The following is a 27243-nucleotide window of genomic DNA, read 5'->3' as shown; positions in this document are numbered from 1 at the left end:
CCTCAACCTTCTCGCTTCTCCTTTGTCTTTCTTTTCTTTTCCCCCCTCCAGGTGACATGTCAGCACTTTGGCATTAGACATCTCAGCCACACTCACATCACTGTGGCTCAGCACTGACCTACCTGCCAGACAGCGTGGCGGGGTACCGTGACAACAAGCTATTGAACATGATTATCTCGTGTGCGTTTAAACCATGGGTGTCAAACAAATTTTTGTCGCGGGCCGCATCATGGTCATAGTCTCCTTCTAAGGGCCATTATGACTTATGACAATACATTATATACTACACAACAAACTGATCACAGACGAGTAAAAACTGTTCAAATATCTAAAAAGACGAATGTTAATAATAATTGTTAGCATTTTTTTCAAAAGTGAAGTCGGTTTGTAATTTAAGTATTGACACATAAAATCCATGCACAATTTGTCTTTGCGGGCCACATAAAATGATCTAGTGAACCGTATCTGGCCCCCCCCGGGCCTTGGGTTTGACACCGACGGTTTAAACAGTTAAACAGGATTGCACTGATTGATCATGTGGGTGCAGAAGGCACAAAAAAAAATTGTATTGTTCTTTAAGTCAAGCCAGTTGTATTTATCTAGCGCTGATTCACAACAGAAGTTAACTCGGGGGGACTTGACACAGAGAGCAGGTCGAGAACCACCACAAACCCAACTGAACCCCACACGAGCAACCTCAAACAGATCCCATCTGCCCCGGCCAGGCGGAGAGTAAAACAATGGGCACAACAAGAGCTGTATAAACAATAGCAATAGTTTGGGGATTGCATTTGGGGATTACGTAATACTTACTCAACGGAGACGGTGTAGAGCTCGGGCAGGAGCGCACACGGAACCTCTCCGATGGATACTTTGACTGCTTCAGCCCTGCGGCCCAAGTTCTTTCCCTGCACCGTTAGGCGGGTGCCTCCGTCCACTGGACCCCTCAGTGGGAAGATCTGAAAAAGACAAATTAAAGCTTGGTACCGTGGACAAGATGAGCACAGACAAATTACAACGAAGGAGGATGCAGGTGGAGCGTGATGCTGACGTTGAGGACCAAGTTTCTGGTCTAAGTGTTGAACACCGAGAGTCAATTGAAAGGACCCGGCATTAAGGTATACACATGTGCACACTCGCATACAAATCCGACTCTTAAGCGTCTGAGCCTTTTCATCCTCGACTCCTCTAGAGAACATGCAAATAAAGAGCAGCTTAAGAGCCCCCTTCACCTCCCACAAGAGACAGCCAGGCGCTGGTGGAGAGTGCAGCAGATAGGTGCATGAGTGTGAAGGCAATTTAGGGAACACGATGTCGAGAGCGCCGCAAATGCTGACGGTGGTGAGTGCGCCGCGTGGGGAATTAATGCCAGGCCTTCTTTCCTTTCATGTTTGTGTGTGGCTGCCATTTCCTCTGTCGCCATTTCTGCTGTTCTCGCTCTCACACATCATTTGAGCCCTCGCCTTCACCTTCCCTCACGGCGGGAGGGAAGGATGTCTCTGAAAGATAGCATCTCAGAATCTCAGATGGGCGAGAAATCCATGATCTTGCCATTGTAATGTTTTCTTAAATGACCCCTGCCTGAGCTGCGGTCGCCAGGACACCTCTGTTATTAGCTTGGTGAGCGAGAATGAAAACAGCTCGTGTCGGTGAGAGGGCAAGATACGCTTCGGCATTCTGATAATCTGACGCCTCCGAGAGTGACAGTGTGGCTTGGTACAAAATTGAGTTGTGCAGGCTGAAGGTCTTGTCTAATGTGGTGCCAAAACACAACCACGATTTTTTTTTTGACAGCCACTACAAGACCGGAAATAATTGTAATGTTTTGGTGGTTACATTACAGCAGTCTGTGAGGCCACCCGGCTCTTACCTTGGCCGCATAACCAGCACAGGCTGTTGGCGTGTCGTAAAAAAACACAAAGCCGCCCGCATTCCTTTGTACGCACGTGACGCCCACGCCGCACTTTAACATGAAATGCACGCAACATGGCACATTGGGGCAGTTGCCCTCCTACGGAGCTCAGCAAAAAGTACAACCGGTCGTTTATTATGGCGGCTACGTGCGTCTCTGCGGTGCGCTGACATCAACATGTGCTGGCTGGCGTGCAGCTCATTTGCACCTCTTACAAGTCTGCGAGGTTTGATTTACAGCTCATCGTCCGACAGGCCTCGGCGGAGATCACACGGTGGAAAAGCGTCGACACAAAGCCCCGCTCGCAATGACGACTGCGTTGTTTTCTTTGCATTGTTCACGCGGCTACAACCTTGATCAAATCTTGTTTTAACTAACAGATTGTTTGAGCCTTCTTGTGCAGTTCCGCCATGCAAATCAAAGAGGAGCCCAAGACAAAAGCAGGAAAGGATTGTGACTCCATGGGACGCTTCGCTTTTCCACCGAACGTCTCTCCATCCTGCCTGCCAGACTCGCAATGACTGAATCCAGTTTAATGTTACTAACTATGTTTAGCGCTTCCTGTTTTGGATGCCGTCACAAGATGTTCTAAAGTTCTAAACAATTGGCATGGCTATATATTCCAATTTGCTAAAAAGAAAAGGGAAAGGACTATTTTGTATGGAGGGAAAGTTTGGTAGCCTGGTTCCTTCCAACTGACTGTTTGCTCAGATTTGTCCCACCTCAAAAATGTGCATCAATGCGACCAGGCTACAAATTTGGCGGTGCCCCACGAGATCCAGCAGAAGGCACTTTGCTTAGTTTGTGGTGTAAGCCTTCCCTGAGTATAGTCTCAATTCTGCCTAGCGACACGTGGAAGTACACATCACATTGATTACGTTGCTTTGCCAACACGCCAATGTGTCTTGAGGTACGAGCGTGGCCACAACACCAATTCAATTCATATTTCAAAGCAAAACTGAAACCCTAACATCCTTTGGCTAAAATACACCAATGTACAAAGAAGCGTGCTGAGGCAAATCCTTTTTTCCCTAATGCAGACAACTGCAAGCTCTCGGCAAGGCGAGTGCCAACGCGTTGCGTCACGCACCCCGCTGAGCCACAGCGCCGCTATCCTTCCAGCGGCCCGCCCCTCTCCAGGGGCACTCGCTCTCACTCTTTGTCTGTCTGTGTGAGTGAGGGCAAAATAGAGCGGGAGAGAGCATTGCAACAATGGTCTGCCCACGCCGGAGGACTGAGCGTAGCTCACTTGAGTCGTGGACCAAATGCACCTAAGTTAGTGTGGCAGCATCCTGTTAGTCACACTGCGCTGACAGCTCAAGCATGAGGGATGGGCACCAATGTGTCGAGGTTGGGAACTCAGACTCGAGACTTGTGTGTGTATGTGTGTGTGTTCATCACGCTTATTCTCCTGGGCCACTCCAGCTTTTATCTACAGGAAGTTCAGCCCGATTGGGCCTCATGTGAGCCGTGCTACCCGGACCGCCCACTGGGGCTACTGGAGTGTACACGAACGTCACAAAGCAGGTTGGCTCCCAACATGCTCCAACTGTTGATGGGCCAAACGGATGATGCACCTTAATATTTGACCCCCCCCCCCGCCTCAGTTACTGTTGCTAAGTGCGTCAAGCTCCCGGAATGACGGGACCACTCTTTTTGGACTCCCTCAAGAAATATTGCATAATTTGTGTTAATTAGAGACAGCAGGAAGCGGATTAAGGAGATATTACAATGATTCAAATGCAAAATGTTGCCAGCAGGAGCCATGCTTTTTCTATGCCGCTTTTGATCAATTGGAGCCTATCCCAGATGACGTTGGGCGAGAAATTGTGAACACCCTGGACTGGTTGTCAGCCAATTGCATGCAGGGCACATATTTAAAAAAAGACGCCTTCCTCCTACTTTCCCATCTCAGGACAATTTAGTCTTCATATATGCTTTTGGAAGGTAGGAGGAGGAAAAGCTACTTGAGCACGGGGATAACATGCAAACCTCAAACAGGAAGGCCAGAAACCGGATTCCAACCGCCTACCTCAGGACTGTGAAGCGGATATGCAAACCACTAGGTTACTGTGCCAAAAAGTGTTATCCAATTAAATGCAAGGAAATTTCCAGATTCATTTATGGGATAATGTTGCAACTGGGTTCACTTTTTTGAACACATGATGCCCTTCCTAACGCAACCCACATTTTTTTTTTTTTTAGAGGACGAGCATTGTGGAAAGTAATCAAACCTGGGCCGTTCGCTCTGTAATGCGCTGGAACATTATTGTGAAACCTTTTTGCCAATCATCACGATTGAATGAGTGCCGTGATCGATACAAGGAACAAAACCGACCGCAATGCATCACGCTCCATATGTTTTTGTTCTTTTGATCTCCACAAAGAGCTTCACATGGTTCGTCCAAACTGGGGTCACAGCGGTAGAAGGCGCTCGCTCAGCTGATTGAACACAGAATGTCCCCGGGGGTCAGTGGCCAAGGGGACCATTGGCTAGCACCATTACACGCTCGACTGACCAATGCATTGCATAAGCAGCTGACACTGGACGGCACAACAGCATGTGAACGAGCCCGTGATTGACTCTTATGTGGTGCCATAATACGACCCGGGAGCGCCAATGCAAGCCACCGGTGAGCTTACCTTGTGGATCTCAGGCGCTGGACATTGATGTTTGATTGGCTGACAGTCATCCCTCAGTCCGCAGCTGTTTTCACACCAGCCGCAGAGGTGGCCCTGATCTTCACGGCCCCAGCACTGCGAGCAGTCGCCGCTGCCCACGCCGCAGTTGTACACCTCCACTAGAAGGAATGTAGAGGCTTAGATTGCAAGCTGATCCTATAACATGTGTGTTCATTGTAGATATACACAGATCGTTAATAGAAATGCTTTTAAGCATTCCACGTTACTGCTCGCGTTTGACCCTTCATTAACTGGGAACGAAGGAGCAAAATAGAAAGGAAACAGAGAAAGCTGTTTTGCACATTAGCTTGTGTATGTGTCCCATTAAGTTTGTTTTGTTTTGGACTCGCGATGACTCAGCGGACTCGTCATGTTCTTAAAACTTGCAAAAAGGCCGTCCGGCCGCTTTCTTCTGCGTTTTCACACGGCCTGCACATCTGGAAGGCCTGGCTCGAAACTTCGGCACTGACAGCACGCCAAACTCAACACAACTTCACATCCTTTCTATGTTGTCATGGTGATCCAAGTGTACTTGCAACTCTATCCTTGGATAATGCTTTGTAAGACGTTCAACACATTCAATTGCGTCCGACAATCATTATGTGTAATTAGGCAGCGGCTGAACATTAAATGACAGTAAATTACTGCTTCTTGTCAGATTATGTGTTGTAATGCACAAAGTACTATCATTACAAGTGAATGGCAGCCTAATCGGGTTTGTCTCGAAGAGCTCATTTTTCTTCCATTAAAATGGAGAAAAAAAACCCCAGAAAAACATCCTACAATCTCAGCACATTGTTTTCACACAGGTGAAATTCATTGTGGGAGCAGAGGTGGCACTTTGAAAGTCTGCAATTACACTCCACATACTTGAGGAAGAGGATGATGACGATGTTACCTTTCATGGGCTCGGGGTTGTCCACATAGGTGCCCTCGCCAAAGCGGCCCCTCCTCCTCAGGTTGAGCTGGTAGATGTGATTCCTCTGATTAGTGGACAACTACACGGACACAAAGACAGTTAGCAGAAGTGAGCTCATTTGCATTGCACTCCAACGTGACACCGGCGCTAAAGCGCTTTAGTTGTTCAAATGGACTTTGTGGCCATTGGCTAATTGTCTGCACTTACTGTCACGCCGCTGCACTTGACAGTGGTGCTGTTCAGCCATGTGGCTTCGTATCGCCGCTCGGTCCCAAAGTCGCACTCAAGCTCCTCCCCCTGGAATGAAAAACACTCACGTTGAAACACCTGGCAAAACCTTTTTCAAATTCTATTGAGCTGAGGACATTTCATCCTGTCACTACACACCACTGGCAAAAAATATGCGCATAGTGTTTGAACAAATGATGTGAACTCTGCTAACTTTCCGCAGCACCCCTGATGATCCCCTGCTTGGGAATATTTATGGTGTCACTCCACAGCATAGTACAGGAAAAATTCTTACAAGCAAGTTTGACGACGAGCAGCCCCTAATTGGCCCTGACAGGAGACGATGGACTCCATTGTGGATTGATATTCATACACATCTGGATTCCTTCACCTCAGCGAATCGTATGGGGGGCCAGAATGGATTGATTTTCAAACCAGAGCCAGATCTCGAGTATGTCAATTTGAGAGATCTAGAGAGGGGAGTCAGAGGCCTGGAGTTCACCTCGTTTGATCGGCATCCCCGCAAGGAAGTCTCGTGGCTTTTGCCACCAAATAACCCAGAAAAATATTATCATTTGAAATGTGTGCGGTCTAATGATCTGAGAGCAAACGTGTTGCTAAGCGTATCAGTGAGAATGTTTATCACAGTTTATTTAAATGTCTCCAAGGGTCGCTCCACCCCCGCCGTGCCTCCCTGTGAGAACCAAATCCAATTTCACTCCCACAAACTCCAGAAGCATCTGCGATTTGGCGATGTCTACGCCGCGGAGACCGAAGGAAGGAAAGTGACACAAATTCACCGCCGTGTTGACTTGATGAAAACGTCCGTCACGAAACCTAACAGTCGTGTGAACGTTTATTTTCATTCAAACTGCTCCGAGGAACTCTGCGTGTACGTGCGGGTGGAGACGTTTGTTCGTGGCTCCAAGTCTGTCACCATAGCAACACCCCGGGACAAGGACTCAAAAAGGCCAGGCAGGTTAGACAAGGGGCTGACCACGCCTGACAATTTGTCTGCCCACGCAATGTCAGCACATCGAGTCCTTGACAACATTAAGATTAGGTTAACAATAGGAGTACGGTCAGGTGTGATGACAAGGATGCAGTTCGCTCAACGAAACATAAAAATGCACATTTTGCTACCTCATTGAGCAAAAACGTCCATCTGTGCCACACTCAGCTTGAGGCAAACACACCATATGCTTCTGTTTTATTCCAGCTATGTTCGCGACATGTATGTTGGCTAAAGTCCAGCTTCAGAGTTGGAATGTGTGTGTGTGTGTGTGTGTGTGTGCGCGCACGAGCTACCTCTTGGACGTTACTCAGAGGTACAGAAAAGTCCTGGGCCGCCCCCGACGGCGATGGAGGAACCTCTGCGGCCAGCAGCTTGGGACAGGAAGCGGCGTCCTGCGGTAAGGTGGAGGGACAGGAAGTGACATATGGCAGTTAGAAAAGACAATAGTTGGGCAGCACACATCCGCCAACCAAAATACTTGTCCTGTTTTTCTGGAGGAGGAGGAGGAAATGAGAGGGTGAAGTCTCACTTGAGGGGAAACAACAATGGCCTCAAATAGAAAGACGTTGAGGGATTGGAATAACAGACCCGCCGAACGGAAAAGATCCACCGCCCATACTTGAAAATGACTTCGATTTAAAGAGTTAAAAGGAAAAATAACTTCCAAACCTACCAAGACATCCGAGTTTAGAAATAGGTTATATTACAAGGTATTGGACACTTTGTCATTCACACGTCTCCTTGCATAATTGACAATTATGATCAAATTTGGTCTAATTGAGATGTGGGTATTTATGCTAATTACACTATAACTAAAACAAGAATAGAACCTCCCTGAACTTTTTAGACACATAAAGACTGATTAATAATCATATACGCTCTCCCACTGAGTGCGCATTGTGAACACTTCACCCCGAAGGTGTCAGTCGTGCGACAGGTACAGTTGATTGATGATGTCAAGAAAAAGAAGACTTTTTTTCTTCAGCCCATTTAAATGTTTCAACACAGAAGAGAGATTTCGTGCCTGTGAGAATTGTTGGCTGTTACACAATACGCGGCAATAATATAGCAAATTTGCTATGATGCCTTTCTCATAGGGAGTTAGCATTATGCTAGCAAATTTATGCTAAACTAATTCTATTTTCAATTCAGTTTAAAGTAAGAAAACTTTGCCTCTCAATTCGACTAGTGACACAACAAAATACAAAAAACAAAAATCTTTTTTCGACGGGAATTTCATGGTAACCACAGGAAAATCACCTAAACAATCAAAGAAATGTTTATACTGTTGGGAAGATCAGGAAATGGTGAACTTGCACATGCTGACGTATCTAACTGACGAGAAACCGGAAAGGAGGACTTGTGAGTGTGTCACACCAGAACACCAACATGACTTGATGGTTGTCATTCCGATTTCAACACGAGCTGCATGTGTCATTCATTCTCAGAACCTTGCTTGGAATTTCATGCTTGTTGTTGCCTTCAGACCATCGCAGCAGGGGAAGCTGGCCTCCAGCTGAGTTGCTGGCCGGCGGACTTAATAATCCAAGGATCTCAAAGCAGAAGGTGTAATTTACCTCCAGAAGGTTCTGCTTTGTCTCATCTTTAGTGGAGACACACTGCTGCCTCTCTTGGTCCCAGTAGCACTTCCACTTTGTACTCAGGCAGCTGATGCAGCTGAAGGACACAAACAGAGAGGAAAGGGTAAAGGTCAAGCGTGTTTGCATAATGGGCAACATTCGAGTCCCTCGTTCAGTCCTCGCATTTGTTGCACAAAATGAGCGAGCAAGGCGATTGCAAAAAGCAGGGGAAGTGAAGATTAGTCACAGCGTTCTTCTACTGTTACAACACACTCAGGCAGAAGGTCAACGCCAGCAAAACAAAGCACAGCTTTGTCCAACACATTCAACTACTAATCAAGATTTAGCCGTGTGTACCATCTTTTGAATAAAGTTCAGGACTCGATGATGTGTCCAAACGCATGCCACTTCTGGAAATGATTTGAGGGATGATCTGTGGACTCTCCCATTTTCTTTCAGCGATACCATACACCTTCACAGTTATTCTTTCCTTTGAAATAATGGCCCACACGGGACGAGCCAAGGGAGCAGAGGAAAGGTCGGATGTCAGACGTCACATTTCTTCACAATCTTGAATTCAACAATACCGTGCTACACTGATGCGATCACAGGGTCCATTACTGCAAGTCACAGGTGGGCAACTCAATTCAAATGTGAATTGAACGTGTTTTAAAACACAAAATTGTTTTGTCTTATGAACATGCCATATGTCGTTGGAATTAGGAAATAGAGCTGCTTCAAGTCTCTCAGTTCATCCATGGGGTCGGTGGGTCGGGGGGAAAAAGGCACCAAACAAGCTCTGGTGCTCATTTGAGAACCATATGTAACCAAATATATACGTGCACCGCTGCTTTATGGCATAAGACAGACGGATGTTTGAAGTTCTTGAGGCAAAATCGAGACAAAGGCAGACTTGATTGTGTGGACCTCCAAATCTCAGGAGGAAAAGTACCATGTGTTTCCACCTGAGGGGAAAGAGGAGGCATCTATTTTGGAGGAGCCGCTTATGAATTTTCCAGTGGATGACACACACAGCGATTATTAGACAATGGACACGCCTTCTATTCAAGTTTAGGAAACACTCAAAAATTGCGGATGTGTGTAAAGATTTTCCATCATCACCTGAAATGCAAGATGCTGCTCTGAGTTTAATTGTGTTTTTGTCAAGTGTGCATCTCCGTCCTCGCTGCTGGGTGTGAATGTGTGTGTGTGCGTGCGTGGGTGTGTAATGGGGGGGATTTCAGGGAACACAATGTGTGTTTTGCCTCCAGCAAGAGACAGATGTCCCACACCAGGAATGATAGCGCCTTCGGTAATAGCAACACTCTCACAAGGTTTCAAATTGGAAGGACGGAAGTGTGTGTGTGTGTGCGTGCGTGTGTCTGTGTGCATGTGTGCGTGTTTGGGTGTGGATGGACAACAAGTAATCGAAAAATGTCAGTTTGTGTGTGCGTGTGAAGTTATTATAAGCAGACGACCTTCTCGGGGCTCTTATCACCTGCAGCTTTTACCTTTGTGTCCAACTATAACACATGTGATCACACACACACGCATATAGTGTGTAGACAAAAGTATTTGCTCATGTGATGGCCACACTTGCAGGAAGTGAAAATATGAAGATGGTCCCTGCAGCCCATTTGCAGCTTGAAGAGCCTCCAATCTTTTGGAAAGACTTTGGACAGGATGTCAGAGTATGTTTATGCAGAAAGGAAAGTTGTGACACACAGCTTTATAATCGTTTGGGATTTTTCATCATAGATTGTTTTTCTTAAGTTTTTAGTTTGTTTTAAATTCAGTTGTTTTTAATTTGTTTTTAGAGCACATTAGTGGGGTTTTCCTTATTACTACTGTTTCAAAACGACTGCATTATAGTTTGCTTTTTCTGAATTTTACTATTATTTTTAGCTTTATTAAATACATGTCGTCTTGTGCAAGATAAAAAAAATAAGTATTGCATAACAAAGTAAACTACAATTCCGCTAATTATAATAAACTTGGTCGCGATCTCAACACCAGCAAAGTTCTACCACAGCACACTTGCATACACTTGTCGCCAAGTTTAGATCTGGATACATTTGTTTATAAACTTGACAAACACAACACCACAAACGATGAAGATTTTCGTAGAAAGACTCTCTCGGTCCAACACGAAAGGTGAAAGTCTCACTCCAAATGAGCCCACACACACACACACACACACAGCACCCGCTAAATACACAAGCAGGCCTGCACTCTTAGGCCCTCTCAGTGGACACAGCGGTTAAACACACATCCTCAATCACGTCTCTGTCAGAGAGAAGTATGTTCGGGAGAAAAGATCGCTTTCACGGGGACAAAGAGCAGCCGAGACCGGGAGTGCACAGACGTGACCGCACCAGAAAGCGAGAAACAATAAAGAGGAGCCAAAACCAGAGACGCTGACGTTCAAGCAAAACACCCGATGTGTTTGCTTAAGGGAACAGAGGGGGAGCGATTACGCCACTGTGTGTGTGTGTTTGTGTGTGTGTGTGTGTGTGTGTTTTACTGAGAGATATAAAGAGAGTGAGAGGGCAGGCTAGGTGGTTGTCCTAGTCAGGGTGTTGGTGGAATGTTGTGCTCTGGTTACCATTAAGTCCACTTTGAAGAGACAAGAGAGAACACACATGCACGCACGCGCACACAATCTACATGCTCATTCATTCTGCTTTTTCATGACTATACAACCCTCAAGGTGGAAAATGTTGAAACGTTTGCCGTCTTTTTACGACAACATCTGTCCACCGTTTATCGTCAAAGTACACGAGCGACCTGAATGTAAGCATGGCAACCACGAGGCAAACACAAAATGACCAGTTCAAGAAAACACACAAACACACACATGTCCCACATGCTTTCTTAGAAAATACAGTTGTCCGGAGAAGATCGAGATGAGGCAGCTCTAATTGCTTTCTGTGGAATGGACTTTTCTGAGGCCCAAAGCACATTGCCGAATGGAGAAAGTTTGTGGTTAAGATAGCTGAAAAGTTGCTTTTGTTTTTCCACTGATGTATTTTGGATATGTGTGAAGGGTGAATGCGATGCTTTGTAATGCCAGTTGAACCCCGCATGGTTTGCTTCAAATAAATAAGGGTCCTCCATTTAATATTTCTTTGACAGTGATGTTATTGCCTCTTTATGGCTGCTAAGTGGAGTTATACTGGAATTCAAATGCGAGAGCAGTCTATGCGAAGACACGAGAAGAACATGAGAAAATGAGGAGATGATTGTTAGCCATTTAATGAAAGAACAGAGGAAGGATTTGCATTGTAATAATGCAAATGCTGGAAGAGTGCAACTTCCCGTGCGGCAGATTTGCATGAACACTGTTTGCATTAATGTCCGCACGGATCTGGAATTCAAATCAAGGACATTTATTAAAGCGACGTTTTACACAAAGTGAGCACAGATTGGCGAGAAGTGGGTCACGAGAAACTCTTTAGGGATTATTCCAAAAAACAGCTTGAAGTGATTAAAATGTGATCGAAGAGAGACGCTCATCCTGTGAGAGTGGCACCGGAGTCATTATCACCTTTACTGCAAACGTGCCGTCTAATTTCACACGCGCGCACGCGCAAATTGGGTGAAGGCTCGCACACATCCACCTGCGAGCGCCGCCTTCACACCTTGACACCATCTTCACCCAGCAGAGAAAAGCGCTCGCAATCTAACGGCCTTTATCGTCAACCGGTGAGCCTCAAACGTCGCCATCAGATAAACGGGATCCTCGACATGGTCCCACATGCGAGCGGAAGCCAGCTGGATCGCCTCCAGATAGGAGAAAAGCCTCTTTGTGACAAAAACAAACACCAGGCCGAGTGGCCAGACATACATATCCAATTTCCTTTGGCTTAGCGTTACAGCATATTAATCGCACGTTTGATCCTGCGCCGGGAAACCTTGAGCGAGCCAAATAGAAAAGAAACCCTGCAAGGGAACGTGACAGTACTATTTACCCGCTGAGGCCCAAATAGGACAAATGGAGGCGGAGGACGGCACTGGGAGCAAAGTGGAGAGGCCTTTAAGGCAAAGGCGGCGGGCACAGAAGAGAGGAGAGGAGCTCGCCTCTCACGTCTCGCGGCGCTTAACCGCAGCCAGGCGGCCGACCGGCCGGCTGACATTTATGTGCGGCTGCAACTCGGCAGCCTCCATTAGGAGATGATGCTAATCTAACTTTATTGCAATTCAAGACCCATTTAGGAGGTTTTATTTGGCGGATGGATCATCTTGAAATGTTCAGTGCGACGAGAGTGTCTGGCTTCTGCGACACGCGAGGACGTCACTGTGGGGTCAATTTGATGGGGAGGCTTCAAAGTTGGAGGGATGTAGCAAACATCCACCCAATTGCCGCGTAGCGAGACTAAGCTCTTTGTACATGCATTAGCAGCGGGAATCCAGCGCATAATCTGCCACCGTCACAAATGCGAATCGACCCCCACCCCCATGAAGGCTCATCATCGTCGCAATATTCCAACCAGGCTACAAATTAAAGCTGGCCAAAGAACAGCCTCCATCTGAAATTGGCCACTTCCAGCTCAATTCCAAACATATTACACATGCTTGTGAAGTGCTTATAAAAGAGGTGCGCCTTACGAGGTTTTGGGGTTTATCGCTCCAGTCCGCCCGCAGTCGTAGATGACGAAATTTCCAGAGACCACCGACGTGCCGTTGACTTTGATCGCCACGGAGACAGTCGAATGATCTGCAAAAATAAAAGCATTGTACACAATCAAAAAAAGGTTCAGCTAGCAGTGCTAAGTAAGGCGTAAATATTTCATTCAAAGGGGACTGACCTTTGCCCGGGAGGATTGGCCGGTAGTTTTCCCGAGAGAGGAGGGGACACGTCTGGATCTGAGCAGGTCCGTGGCCCAGGTGCAAGGTGGCGGCGGTCCACATCCCCGGCCCGTATTCGCACTCCACCCGGAAACCCACCAGATCGGGAACCATGCCGTTGATAAGGATGCCCACGTCCTGAGTGCAGACGCAAACACATGTGAGTGAGTTTTACCTGACTCAAAGTTAGCCCAAGATGCAATTACAATAATGAAACAGATGGCAAGCTGCTATTTTCCTCATCTAAATTTATCAATGCGATGAAGTGTGCCAGACATGTCACGAGAAACATAACACCTCTCCGATGTGACTCCATTTGAGCAAAAATGTGGGAAAAATTGGGCGACTGAGAGGAAGTGCGAGACAAAATCTTCTGAAGCTGGACAAATACAAATAGAGCATGTGCTAACATGTCTTAAAAAGCTCCTCCATTGTTCAGGGGCATTGATCATTTCCTGGCCAAGGCTCTGACTTCCTGCCTGCCGCTTCCTGTTTGGGGAGACAACTTTGAGCGGGACTTCCTGTGGCTCCGCTGAGGTTAGCGTGTGTCGGACAGCCGCCTGGCCGGCCGCTCGGCCCGACTGACCCACATAACGGACTAATCCGCGAGTAATGAAGCAATTAATGACACGTCATCTTTCGGCCTTGTCTAATTATGGGCTGCGATTGAGGGTCAAACAAATTCCTGGAGTGCAAAGGCACAGCCAGCTAATTGTCACATTGTTATTACGCTCCAGGTACACGGCTGCAATTCCACTGAAAACAACACGCCATCGCCGTTCCCCCTGCATTCAAATTACATGAGGGCGTGTGTCACCATTTCCATTTTTCAGCCCAACAACACATCGCTGAAGCGTTTCATTTCGCTGAAAACACGTCAAACAAAATGAGCTTGTCTGCCCGCCTGCCCCTTAATCACATTTCTTTTCAGTATACATTTGTGTTGTATCTTGTGTCAACTCATTAAATTCATTTCAGAATCATTGCATGGGGAAATAGGAGGACTGCTATGATTCATTTCATGGCGTTGTGCAAGATAAAGCACAGACGAGATCCCGGATAAGATGAGATCACGTCATATTTATTAGCCGTCAAGTTGGGCTAAATTGATCTTCATCTAAAAGTGCATAGTGGAGACATTTTAAAGAGAGCAGTATTTATGGCGTGTTTGGCACTTTTTGTAGCTCTGATGTTTTTGATGGGCATTTATTCACAAGTTCTAATATTTCTCCCAGTCATCTCTTGTTTGGACCTGCTTTGCACACGCGCTATTTACAAAATCAGCCAGCACTTGTTTTGCCTTGCTGGGATGGATGGAGGTATTAGATTAGACCAATCATTCTCAAATTGCAGCAAGAGTACCTCTAGTGTTAGGTAAACTCGTGAAAGAATCCACGTTTCCCTCCATTCTCAATATAGAACATACAATAAATGTTTATTAGCATTTTTTTTTTAATTTTAGGGACTTGTAAAAAGATTTCTGTTTGCTTTGCAGCCCTGGAGTGGTAAATAAACCGTCAGATAAGAGGTGACCCAAACTATTGTGATTATTAATATACCCCATGAGGTGTCAGGTTGTAAATAGCTTGTTTCCACGAGCCACAATGCTCATATAGTCTCTTTCTATTTGTGGAATAGGAGAAGGACCCGGCGTGTGTACCTTGATAACTGCAGCGATGCTAATCTCCGGCGGTGTCAGGGTCATGGAAGGACACTGCTGGGGGCCTTCACCCATGGTGATCCACGCACGTGCCAAGAGTCCCTGGGCACATTCCTTCTGGATGCTACACCTGGACAAACAGGTAGAGTCCTGTTTGATCTTTTGATCCCCCCAATGTTTTTATTCTCACCGGTGAATCACGCTCCATGTCCGAAGCTCATCATCGTCATCATCGGCGCGTGTAAACGGTTGCTAATTGAGATGGAGTAGCCTATCGCGCAAATGCCGCGCTCTGCCTGCCGTAAAAAGCATCCTGCGATACTCGTAGCTCACCTGTCATTTTGCCGCAACAACCTTGACACTGGGTCACATGCATCGCTATGGTAACCCATCCCGGGGGCACTGCCATCACAGACGGCTTGCCAAAATGGAATCCGGGGAAACTAGTCATTTTTAAAGCAGTTGGATAAACAAGCCCGCCTCACTGTTTCTCCACAGCGTGTCTGTGAGCATTAATGAATGAGTTGGACAGAGAGGACGACGAGGCATTCATCAAGCGCAAAGGGCCGACAGACACTTTGACTTGTGTCTCACTAATGAACTTTATTGGCCGTTGCTGCTGCCACCCGGCTATCTTCATCTGCACACTGCAGGACAAAGTGACCTCACATGGAGGAGATCCCATTTAGCTGCATCGCAACACACCACATAACGAGCGCCCCCACCCACCCGCGTGTGTGCGTGACTGCACGCTTTAGGGTTGTGTCTGAGGATTCTCGTCCCTTTGGAACCGAGGGGCTGAGAATGGCCATGAGGTCAGCCGCTGTGCTAAAAATAGCATTAAGTGGCTCTGAAATCCACAAAAAAATCCCCTGCGCATGAATAATCTCATAAATACCAAGTGGTGTTTTTGCAAAAGAAACAGTCACACTCGGCGGACATGTTGAACCGTGTTCAGCTGCGCTCACCTCATGCCCGACTGTCATCATCACAATCCAGCTGCCGTGACCTCGTTTGCATCTATTGGTCTGTTTCCAAGTTCTCTCACAGTTTTAACTCATATTTCAATAGCGGACTTTGCCGTCAGAGGCGGACGTCATAAATTCCCTCAAACAATGAACTGCACGCACAGTTGCAGATGCATTCTCCCTTGATTAAAGAAAGGGAGAGGAAGTCAGCCTTCAACTGAGGGGGAATGGCAAACATCGTTTCCCATTTTCCATTGAGAGGTTACAGTGAAGCAAAGAGCAGATTTTATCTGAGAGCAATGCTGAAGAAAACATTCCGCAAGCGTGACCTTTAATCTTGAAGGAACAACATGCAGAATATCAACAAATATACGATTTGGGCTGCGGACTGCTGAAGCTGCAAGTTGACTAAACATCAGGAATCGATTCAAGGATCGGTTCCGCTTCCTCCAGGTTCAAAAAGTGAATAAACATACAAGGAAGCGCCGGTCGACACGGATGCTAGCCAAATCCATTTCAAACAGCCACTTTAAATAAACATAGGGCTGCGCAAATAATCAAAATTCAATTACGATGACAATATTGGGATAATCGTCGAAAAAACTATGATTACAAAAATATAGTCTTTCAATGAATTTAAATTGATGTACATTTGAAACATTTGCTTGCTTTCTACCCGAAAATAAATGATCACTTGAACAATCGTGATTTCAATTATTACCGAAATAATCGGGATTGATATTTCTTTTCAAAACCGAGAAGCCCCAAGTTAATATATGCAGCTAAAATATAACCAGCGAAAACTCATCATCTCCCGCTCGAGTCAGATAAAGGTGGGAAGCGACTGAGACTGCTAAACAGCAGGGGAACATACTGTATGTGCTCGTACGCACGCACGCCGATAAGGATGCTAATTTCTTCATAGCAAAGACTGCCAGTCCTGTATGATGTGATTCCAATAAAGATATTAAAGTGTTTTTTGTAAAGGGCCCCAGCATGAAATATTTGATCAAGGACGGAGTTCGATCAGTGGCAGGGCTCCCTTTGCAGACAACAATGCCTCCAAGACATGTTTTGGTGTTGGTGCTGCATGGCGGCGCGTTGGAAGCCGTCAGAGCCGTGCAGAAAATCAAGCGGACACCCACGGAGACAATGGCGGCCTCCGAGGTTTTGGGGCAAACACTGCTCAGCGCTCCTCAGAGTCAGTCGAAATGCGGCCCGGCGAACCCCAGCCCGGCGAGCCGGAGGGCGTGAACGGTGGCTCGGAGGCCACGCTGACTTTAGTGCGCGAAAAGGACATCAAACGCACACTCATGACATCAGCTCCCAGACTCACAATGACACACACGCGCGCGCTCACACGCACACGCAGGCTCACACACTTTGACATTTCCTTGTCAAAAGAGCCAGTGTGCACTCTCCCTCCCACCACCATCGGCACAATCAACGCGTCTTTGTCGATGAGGAGAGAGGAGGAAAAAGGATGGGGGGGGGTGAGAGACGAGGTCTGCGGGGACAGACGTGGAGGATGACTGAGAGATGGCCAAATTCTTGAAGCTACTGGAAAATATGAACACAAGAGAGAGCCAGAACAAGAAAGGAAGACAAAGAGAGAATGGCAAACGCAGTGAAGCGAGAAAGGGACGACAGATAGATAAATAAAGAGAGGAGACGGGGAGATGACAGTCTGACCACACGTATGAGCACTCACGCATGCTCAGAGCTCCGCATCAGCTCCACTGCTCCAGCTCTGAAATGCCTGTGGCAGTGCCAGAGCCTGGAGAGCTGCAGCACAAAAGTCACTGGCTCATCTGAGTGGTGGTAATCACGCAAACTAGCAAAGCTCAAGGCCGTCTTTCTTACCTGTTCTCCAAAGTGCACCATCCGCAGTGGGCGTCACACGCTGCCAAACAGTCACCGCAGCTCGTCCACTGCTCACATTGGGCCACTTTGACCCGCAGCATCTGCTCAAGCATAAAGGAAATTCAGTGCCAGCCGCAACGTTGTAATCGCTCTTACGTTTACATCCAGATTCACACACTTGGCCAAACCACGAAGCAAACCATTTAATATAGCAAATAAAAATAACAAATCTAACTTCCACTGATGTAACATGTGCTGTGAGTGAGCATCTGGATGTTTTTCACACGCATGTAACAGAAGTTTTAAACACACTGAAGCACTTAATGGATTTCTTTTACAGGAATAAATCCTCAAGTCTTCCTCAATGTTGAAGGAATCAGGTCACGCAAGCTACATTTTGTCATTTCATTGATATGCGTGCCCTTTCCCCCCATAATGAAAAGCACTCCAGTCAATGATGTTGCTATTCGATTGATGGCCGCTGATATTTTTATGAGGCGTCACTGTCAAGTGTAGCAGAATGTCGGCCGGACCAGCAGAGCATCGCTGTTGGTGCCTTTCTCCACAATCTGCTAATTGTTCCACTTTGTTTGGTTTAGTCATGTCACAGGCTCGACTGGTTGACCAGCGAGCGATCAGAGAAACCACTTGGAGTTTGGCGAGCGTGAATGAATGACAAGAAACAAATAACGTTGGCTTACATGGTGGGAGGTCATGAGATAAAGATAGGTCCTGTCATTGGGATCAAAGGTCATGATATGGTGGACAGGCTCGCTGGCCGGCAGCTTTAGTGTGCGCTGACTGGCCGACGTCATGTTTGGTGTCAAGGTCACCTGAAAAAGAGAAAAATGACAAAATGGAAGACCCGGTCCTTCGCACAACTGCACATCAGACCTTTTCACCATAAAGTCACGCATGCCACAAAACCTTCTGCACACCTGCAAGAAGTTGAGACCTTTTCAACATGCCACACAAGAAGGACAAAGCCCTGATGTTTAAGTTGAAACGCAGCAGCCGCATCATCGAGTAATCCAATTTAACGGCCGTCACTTCATTTAGGAAAGCAAATATTTGAATCGGAAGCCCCTCAAAGAGGCAAGACAACCCTGGAGTTTTCTTGGAAAAAAAAAAAAAAGCTCTCTCTCTGTCTCCCTCCCTCCCTCCCTCCCTCCCTCCCCATGGTTAATGTGAAACCTGGGTAGATAGATAGAAGCTTAAGCGTGGATGAGAGGCTTTACCTCCGCTTCCACATGTTTTTTTAACCTTGCCATCCTGTTTCCACATGATGTTATTGATGTACTGGCTCTTAAAGGTCTCGTCACCTGTTCTATGGCAAACATTTCACTAAGTAAACAGATGCCGGGTGATGCAGTGGGTGAGCAACAGGCCACAGACCTGGACAAGAAGCGGAACTGACGTGGTGGCAGGAAATCAATTCAGTTGTGGCCATAATGGAGGTATAACAAGCTGACAAAATGCTCGTCTGTGTACATGAAATAATATGAATCTTTATATTCCAAATAGTCATTTTGGTTTTAATGTGTAAAGAATGAATTGTGTCAGTCAAATGTACATGTGGCATGGGACAAAAAAAGAATCTGTGAGGTCCCGATCCGATATTCTACAGATCGGTATCGGCACCTGATCGGGCTCTTTGGTGAGTCAAAAAAAGAAATCCTTTGTGTGTCTCTGTGGCTCATGCGTTCAGTGTTCAGCTTGCCTTTCACCAAGAGCAAAAGAGAGGCAGGTGGAAGTGGGGCAAGATAAAGTCTGCTTGTTTACAAAATGCATCACTATGGTCACAATCAAGCCGCGCTCGTGTGTGTGTGTCTGTGTGTGTGTCTGTGTGGCTACAAGGTTATTCGTAGTAGGTTGGTAGGTTACTTATTAGGTTAGTCAGTAGGGTGTGTTTAAAAGCAGAGCAAAGTGGAAGTCAGCTGTGATGGAGGAGACTTCATTGATTTGGAAAAAAAACAAAACCCAAACAAACAAAGCTTGTAATTCCAAATGACTTGAGCGAGAGCGCTCTCCAAACGCAGCCAAAGAGCTGTCCTAACTTAATCTGCGCCAACGTCGGTCCCCGCCGTGTTTCGTCTGAGCCAACGTCGCAGCCACAATCACATTACGCCCGCTAACAGCACCATTAAGCTCGGCAACAGCCCGCCACTCGCTTTCCTCGGGGCAGCCACACACAGACACGCACACGTACACAACAGTATCGAGACACACTCCTTTACTCATTATTGAGTAATCTGTGGTCAGGCTAATGCAGGGGTCAGCGACCTTTTGGAACGTGACAGCTCATGTAAAGGACTACCAGTCTGACACAAGATTCTGAAATAACACATTTGCTCAAAAAACCTTGAATGATAAGTTATTATTGATAGTGAATGATATTGATTTATGTGAAGACTGATGACGTTGATGATTTCGCACCACAATTCAACAATCCAACGAGACAAACTGACAAATGTTGATATCTATGAAAGTGTTTCAAATGATCACTTCTCTAACCTTTCTAGGAAATCACAATGTCCCATCACTCAATGGACAGCTATTTTTAGTACAAGCCTGCAGGCTGCTCACGCTTTTCTTGCCTGGAGCCTCATCGTCCACCTCAGCTGTGATTCTTCCTTTGTCTTCCCAAGACAGTTTGGACCATCGCAAGCGTGCATTTCTGGGAGATGTCACCTTTTAGCATGCTTGGGTGAGTTTGCTATGGAAGAACTTGGCTGGGAATACTAACACATCAAGAAAATAAAGAAGCGCCATCCAACAGAGCAGGGCTTCTCAAACTGGCATCTGGGGACACTTGAGGTCCATAAAATGTTTTAATGAATATATATATATATATATATATATATATATATATATGTATATATATATGTATATATATATATATATATATATGTATATATATATATATATAATAAAACTGCCAAAATAAAAAGTAAATGAAAAAATGTGAAATTTAAAATATAATTCAAAAATTAAATACTAAAATAAAATAAATTGAATACAACTCTCTTCTTTAAAAAATATGAATTTGGGATTGTTGCATTACATTTTTCTCAAAAATGAACAAAAGACAATGTAAAGGATGTCATTTAGTGGTATATAGGCTAGCCATCATAAATTGGATTGAAAAAGTTTGACAAGCCTTGCAAAAGAGACCCAGGCCTCTATTTTATTTGTTTTTTACATGCGTCATACTTGGTTGAAACATATCATTCAAACAAGAAAAATACAGGCTCCCCCAGTTTGCCTGGAAAAAGCGTCCGTTCCACTCAATCCGTCCCACCTCTCCTCAAAAAGGCTTGAGTCTGAGCTGAGCGTGCTACCTGTATACAAAGCAGATTGCTGCCTTGCAGTGATATAAATACCCGGCTTAAAGCAGAATAAGCGGACCATTTTTATATTTCAACGACTCAATAAAAACTCAAAATGACCATCTGCAGTTCTGACTTATTTAGCATTCCATCATAGCTCACTGTTTAGATCAAGAGGCAAGAGTTAGCTGCCTTTTTTCTAGCTGGGAAACAACAAGTGGTCGCACGTTAGCGACCCGCTGTCCTCTGTTTAAATTGGAATGAGCACACTTAGTTGTTGCTTTGAATGAAAAAGGCAGGAAGCACTTTGAGATGGATGCTCATGTCAGTTTTTGCCTCCCCAGCCAAGAAGCCGCCTGTGGCTTTCTCAGCGAGCCCAGTCAGGGGTGACGAGGTATGTGCTTGAGACAGAATTAAAGAATGCTCTCAATTGGAGGGGAACGTTTATTGTCGTTTCCCTCCAAGCTGCACAAGTCTGAGGCGGTCACAACAAAGCGGTGAGTAATTCAGATGTGGCCAAGTCACCTAGTTAACAGCTTTCTGCTGGTGTGTCAGGCAGTAAGTCACCATTTAGTGGGACCACATCAAGGGACAGGCTGCCTCTGGAGCACACGGGGGGCCGGGGCACTGAGACAGACCTGTTTGTTGTACACACCTGCAGTATTTGGATTGGTTTGTTGATCAAATTCATCATCATTATTAATTATCATTATTATTATTATTGCAATAATGATTATCAATTGTCATTCGTTTTTATTTGTATTTATTATTATTATTTGCTGGTGTTTGAGCTTTTTAATCACATACTGGCTGGGCACCAGGTCACTGCCAGTGCAGCCCACAGGCCTGCACTAAAAATAGCTCACCAGTCATGGGACATTGTGAATTCCTTGCAATGTCATTTCAAAGTGTCAACAATTACAGAGATTTCTCGACATAATGGAGTGCATGTTGTTATTGGTCTGCTTCCAAAGTTCATCAGCATCATGAAGATGAGTGTCTTCACATTGATAAGTATCATCCATCAATTAGTAACAATAACACAAAAGTAAAGGTAATCAAAGCTAATTTGTTTATTTTTAATTTATGTCAGGAGTGTGTATCAAACTGCTAACCCTTTGCAGGAATCAGTTCCCGAGAAGAAACCATTGCTTCCAAAAAAAGTTACCGGCCGGCCCCTGATGGTGTGACAATGTGAGACGCAGCTTACCTTTCGAAGTCGCCCATTGGAGGTTCCCAGAAAAATCACGGTATGGTTGAGCACATCGTCCACAGCCACAGAGCTCAGGCCGTTGTATTGGAACAAAGGAAGCGACCTCAAGGGCCTCCTGAGGGCCAGAGGATGCTGCAAGTGGGCCGCACCGCAGTCCAGCTGCTCCGGCTGCAGCTGGAACAAACACACACATGCACTTAGTCAAAATGAACGCTAGCCGTCGCATCAGAAGAGGAGACCGGTCGAGTGATGAAAGCCAAAGAATAAAACAAGAGTTGATAGGAGAGATCACAATGAGCTGCTTAGGCTTCAAACCCACTCAATGCTCAGAGAGGCCTTAAAAGAGTCTTCAACACTCATCACGCTCTGCTTTTGTCACTTTTGTTAAGCAGACGTCGGTGAACCGTCACTACCGCGCTACAACGCTCACCGCCATCTACGGGGAATTCGGTGAATATTTTCAGGATGTCAACGCAAAAAGAAAGTGATTAAGAATGTGTGGATATTTGCACAGTAGTTTCCCGCAGGCCTATCTACTGGCGGCTTCAACGCTCTAATCATAAATTGTGTGCGCGTGTCCCTCGGTGCCGGCCTTCACGCTGCACGGCGCAGAGAGATCACACGTCTGTCGCAGCAGCGACATTAGAAATGATCATCATCACGAGTTAGAAACAAATATAGACACTACTAACAAGGTCTTTGGTATGCACAGGCAAAGTTGACTGTCTCTTGCCGACGGAATGAGAACACGGAGAAGAATGGCCACAATGACACTTTGTGGCCTGACAGCAAAAGGGGTCAAGGGACACTTTGACTTCTCTCGGCTTTCACCCAAAAACAGAATTTATAAAGAGGCTCATTCTGGAGGTAAAAAATGTCCACTCAAAATCCAGGGAGACGATAATGAGTGACTGATTGCACGTGTGTTCATTCATCAAAATACTAGAATTAGCAATTAGCTTTTTTGTTTGATGTCAAATCTTTGATATCTAGATTTTAAAATTGGACCAAAAAGTTCAAAAACAAAAAAAAGGGCAGAGTTCCAAACACCTCTTGTAAATTTCAATGAAAATTTGAACAAATAAATATAGCTCCCTGAAGTTTTATAGAGTGAATATAATTGAAATATTCGTCTTAGAAAACAACCTTGCTTGAAAACAAAGTGCAGCACTACTTAAGTTAATTGACCCTTCATTCAAAATTAAGACGCAACATTACTTATGCTTCATGTACAGATAAAAAAAAGAACAATAGCCATACAAGAAACTTCTAATGCCCGATCCAGTTTTAAATTGATCACTTATTGACGATTAAAAAAAATGGCCGATGCTGATAATCAGCAAAATTGCCAAATATTGGCCCCGTGACCGTATCAAAATTCGCCTAATTTAAAAACAACATAATTTGCTCGACAAAGTCGACATAAATAGCATTGTGGGAATTTTGGGAGTTCTTTGAACAGCTCAATCATGTTTTTGAGAAAAGATGGCAGACACATGTCATGGTGCTTCATTCATAAGAGACACACAGTAGGAGACTGTGCAAAAAGGCTCTCCAGTGACACAAATACAAAGCGAAAACAAGGCGCTGTGAAATGTCCTTCAGGGCAAATATTGCGTTTGGTATGCATGAGGAATTGACATTGGAGCGGGACCACAATGTTGCAGTCATTTGACTCGTATCATGTTTATTGACATGACCATCCAAAGTTGCTTTGGACATAAAAACACACTGGCTCATTGTCGCAGCCTAACGTACAAAGACGCTACTATCGGAAGATGATCATATCTGAGGAATGAACATGACTGCTATTTGTCTCGTTACTGCTCAGATATGGGGGAGCAAAGTGACTAAAGTCAACACGCTCGCAAAATGTTCACTCATCAAAAGTCCGCCTGCCCGATTCTTGTGAGCAAACATCTCGCTGGCTCTGGCAGCGCAAACAGACCGCGTTGTGTGACCGGCAAACATATGTTCGCCAAAGTCGCTTAATCCCCAAGATCCAATATTTAGCAAGGATTCCATGCCAAATTTGGATGATTGAACATTTGGTCACATCGCAAAGCCGTTCGACCGGGGCTCCTCAATCATTGACTGGAAATCAGAGAAGGCCAGTGGGCCCGTCCGATTTCCAAGCACGCAATCAGAAGAAACGACACGTACGCACAGTAGCCACTTCTGTTTGCGTTTGTTTCATACTTGGACAAAACAGTGGAGATTATTTTGTGGCTGTCCGTCTTTGCTCTGCGTCCAACATGTGATCATACGCTCACGTCACACAGTAAAATGAAATCAAGACCACAAACTGTAACTTGGAGATGTAAGATAGCATCTGGATTTGCGTGTGTGTGAAGGAGACAATGCAGCTCTTTATTTGCTGCCATTTTTGCGGTCCCGTAAGTCAGATTTGCTCGGAGGAGAAGGAGACAAAAGAAGCGCAAAGTAATGACCCTTGGCTGTCCTCATGTTTTGCCGAGAGGGTGCTGAATTGTTGGATGTGAGAAGCAACTCAAGCGAGCCTTCCCACAACTTCGGTGTGGCTGTGGAGCACCAGCAAGTTGGTGATGCAAACGTGAAGTGGCAGAAAGCTTCACGAGGAAGCTTGTCTGACTCCTGAAGGCAAAGCAGCGTCGGGCCGGAAACTTTCATTTGTCACAATTTCACATTCAGGCTTTTCAGAAATTTAGTCAAAGCAACTGTAAGCGCCAAAATTGGATCCAATAGTTAATTAACTACATTTTAAATGCTCTAATTCAAGATAGTTGCAAAAAAAAAAAAAGAAAATGACTCACAGCTACACACAGATCTGCCTGTTCTTGTCTTGCCACATTTAGTCGTGTATCAATACGGCTCCAAAGTTCATTTTGTGTGCCACTGGTCTTATTATATAATTTCCTAGCAGCATGGACACATTTCCAGCCATTCCATGTCACAGATGAGCTCATGGGGTCCATCCCAGTTGACTGGGGTGAGAGGCAGGGTACTAGTTGTTAGTCGATCGACGACAAGCATTCAAACTTGCAATCACACCTGCAGACGATTTAGAGTCTAACACACATACATGTTTTTAGAATGTGGGAGGGAGGGAGGCGGAGTATGGGCAGGTACTCCAACCAACATGCAAATGTCACGCCTCAGAAACAGATTACCAACTACTCGTCCACTGTCCAAAGTATTTGAGCGACATACAGACTTGTTTTAAAATGGTACAAAGTAAAATAATTTAATGAAATAAAATGTAATAAAATAAAGAAGTTATTTAATAATAAAAAAGTAAATAACCCTTTTTTAACCCCCAAATGAAACTATTTCAAAACAGGCAGTTTATGTGTGTCTGTGTGCAGATAAGGAAGTTTGAAGGAAGCAAATGTTGAGCTTACCACCAGGTTCCACTTCTGGACGCAGGCTGCCCCGGAGCCCTGGATGACACTGTCCAGCACCTGGACGTCACTGCTGGGCGAGTTGGAGCAGCTCCTGCGCCCTCGACGGATCTCCTCCTCAATGTCCGCAAACCTGAAGGCACACAGCGCGGTCTTCTTGTCCCCCTTGGAGAAGACTCCATAGAGGAAAGCCTCCGCGGCGTCTCCATCGTGGACGTCGGCCGGGTAGACGGACAGGAGCCGGTTGTAAATGTCGCCGTTGCGTCCACATTGGAGGGGCACCTGGATGTAGGACTCTGTGAGCTTCCTGCTCTCTGGCCCGTTGGACTTTTGGCCGCTGGTGTCCATACAGATCCTGGCCAGGACGCTGTTGGGCTGGCTCTCCTTGTGGCCCATTTTGGCATCATTGTTGAAGGCGATGTACGAGTAGGTCTTGTGATTAAACGCACGCACAAAGTTGAGTTTGTTTTTAGCTTTGGCCTCCTGTTTGATCTTGAACACGTTATCCTCAGAGGGGTTAATGTCATAGGTGAAAAGTCTGGATAGATCGCTGACGTCAAAGGAGCGGATGGCGATCTCTGGAGTGTTTTCGAAGCGCAGGTCTTCCTTGCTGTGGTTTTTGGGGAAATACTGCGTACCGGCGCCGGTGTAGGTGGCCCCGACGAGCAACCGAGTGTCGCTCCCACCGTGGCTCCCACGCAGGACGAGCCCCACTGTTGACGCGTCTGGGTGGTTGGCGGCGATGTTGAGCATACTAGGGAACACGGTCTTCTCGCCCTCGGGTGGGAACTCCACCGCGATCTGGGAGATGTTGCTCATCTTCCGGAGCTCGCAGAAGCCCTGGTATACCGAGCCGCACGCGACCACGACGCCCTGCTCGCGGTCCAGCTCCAGCAGCTTGTTGTGGTTGTCCGTGAGCGACTTGGGATGCTGGCACGGAGCCTGCGGAAGCTGCGGCGCGTGGCACAACAGGTTGTCCTCCACCGGCCCCGTCCTCTTGTGCGCCTCCACGCTCAGGGTCGCGTTGAGCTGGTAGAGGCTGTTGACGCTGGCCACGTAGACCTTCCCGGACGCCGGGTCCACCGCGAAATTATTGGTGCTGTTCGGAGTGGAGAACTGCTGCTGAACGCGCAGCGCGCTGACGCTCCGGCGCGCCTCCAACGCGAGTACGCCGAGGAGCACGAGAGCGATCTCCATCGGAGGAGGCATTTTTCCTTCTGGCCGGCTTACGCGTCTTCTGGGCCGAGGGGCGCATTGAGCAGAGACTAAATTGCCTGTTTGTTCCTGGGGCGACAATCCGGGAGGAAAGGCTGCTTCCTGCTTCGCGCCTCAGCCCGGAGTGACGCGATAAGGCGAGTCGTGCTTCCCTTTTTTTTTTGCAGGCTGCCTCGTCTGTCCCTCTCTCTGCCCCCTGCGTGTGCGCCTCCGAGAGGAGCAAGCGCAAATGTGAGCCGAATCCCTCCTTCTCGGAGTAAAGGCACATTACAGTAGAAAAAAAAGTGCACCTTTAAATCATACGACGCGTGTCTGAAAAGTTGCAGGACCCCTGTCACAAAAGACGGATTTCAAACCAAATTTACAAACACTAGTTTTCACCTTCACAGGGGGCCAAACGTTAAGCGACGGCTGCTTGGGTCAGTACGCGA

General features: G+C 46.2%; 1 protein-coding gene across 1 annotated transcript in view; it reads right to left on the bottom strand.

Moving 5' to 3' along the window:
* The window catches only part of plxnd1 (plexin D1), a 50068-nt gene extending 23027 nt beyond the window's left edge, over nucleotides 1–27041 (bottom strand). The window contains exons 1-13 of the mRNA XM_037274802.1: nucleotides 25598–27041; nucleotides 22215–22391; nucleotides 18377–18508; nucleotides 17676–17776; nucleotides 14845–14974; nucleotides 13145–13322; nucleotides 12945–13053; nucleotides 8334–8433; nucleotides 7050–7148; nucleotides 5721–5810; nucleotides 5493–5592; nucleotides 4556–4713; nucleotides 814–959 (exon numbers count right to left, since the gene is read on the bottom strand). Coding sequence (XP_037130697.1) covers nucleotides 814–959; nucleotides 4556–4713; nucleotides 5493–5592; nucleotides 5721–5810; nucleotides 7050–7148; nucleotides 8334–8433; nucleotides 12945–13053; nucleotides 13145–13322; nucleotides 14845–14974; nucleotides 17676–17776; nucleotides 18377–18508; nucleotides 22215–22391; nucleotides 25598–26806 — 2729 coding nt within the window. The 5' untranslated portion in view covers nucleotides 26807–27041. The remainder of the gene's footprint in view (nucleotides 1–813; nucleotides 960–4555; nucleotides 4714–5492; nucleotides 5593–5720; nucleotides 5811–7049; nucleotides 7149–8333; nucleotides 8434–12944; nucleotides 13054–13144; nucleotides 13323–14844; nucleotides 14975–17675; nucleotides 17777–18376; nucleotides 18509–22214; nucleotides 22392–25597) is intronic.
* Nucleotides 27042–27243: the final 202 nt, after the last annotated feature.

The sequence above is a fragment of the Syngnathus acus genome, chromosome 2, assembly GCF_901709675.1.
Source record: "Syngnathus acus chromosome 2, fSynAcu1.2, whole genome shotgun sequence".
NCBI lineage: Eukaryota > Metazoa > Chordata > Actinopteri > Syngnathiformes > Syngnathidae > Syngnathus > Syngnathus acus.
This window is presented reverse-complemented; position numbering and strand designations above follow the sequence as displayed.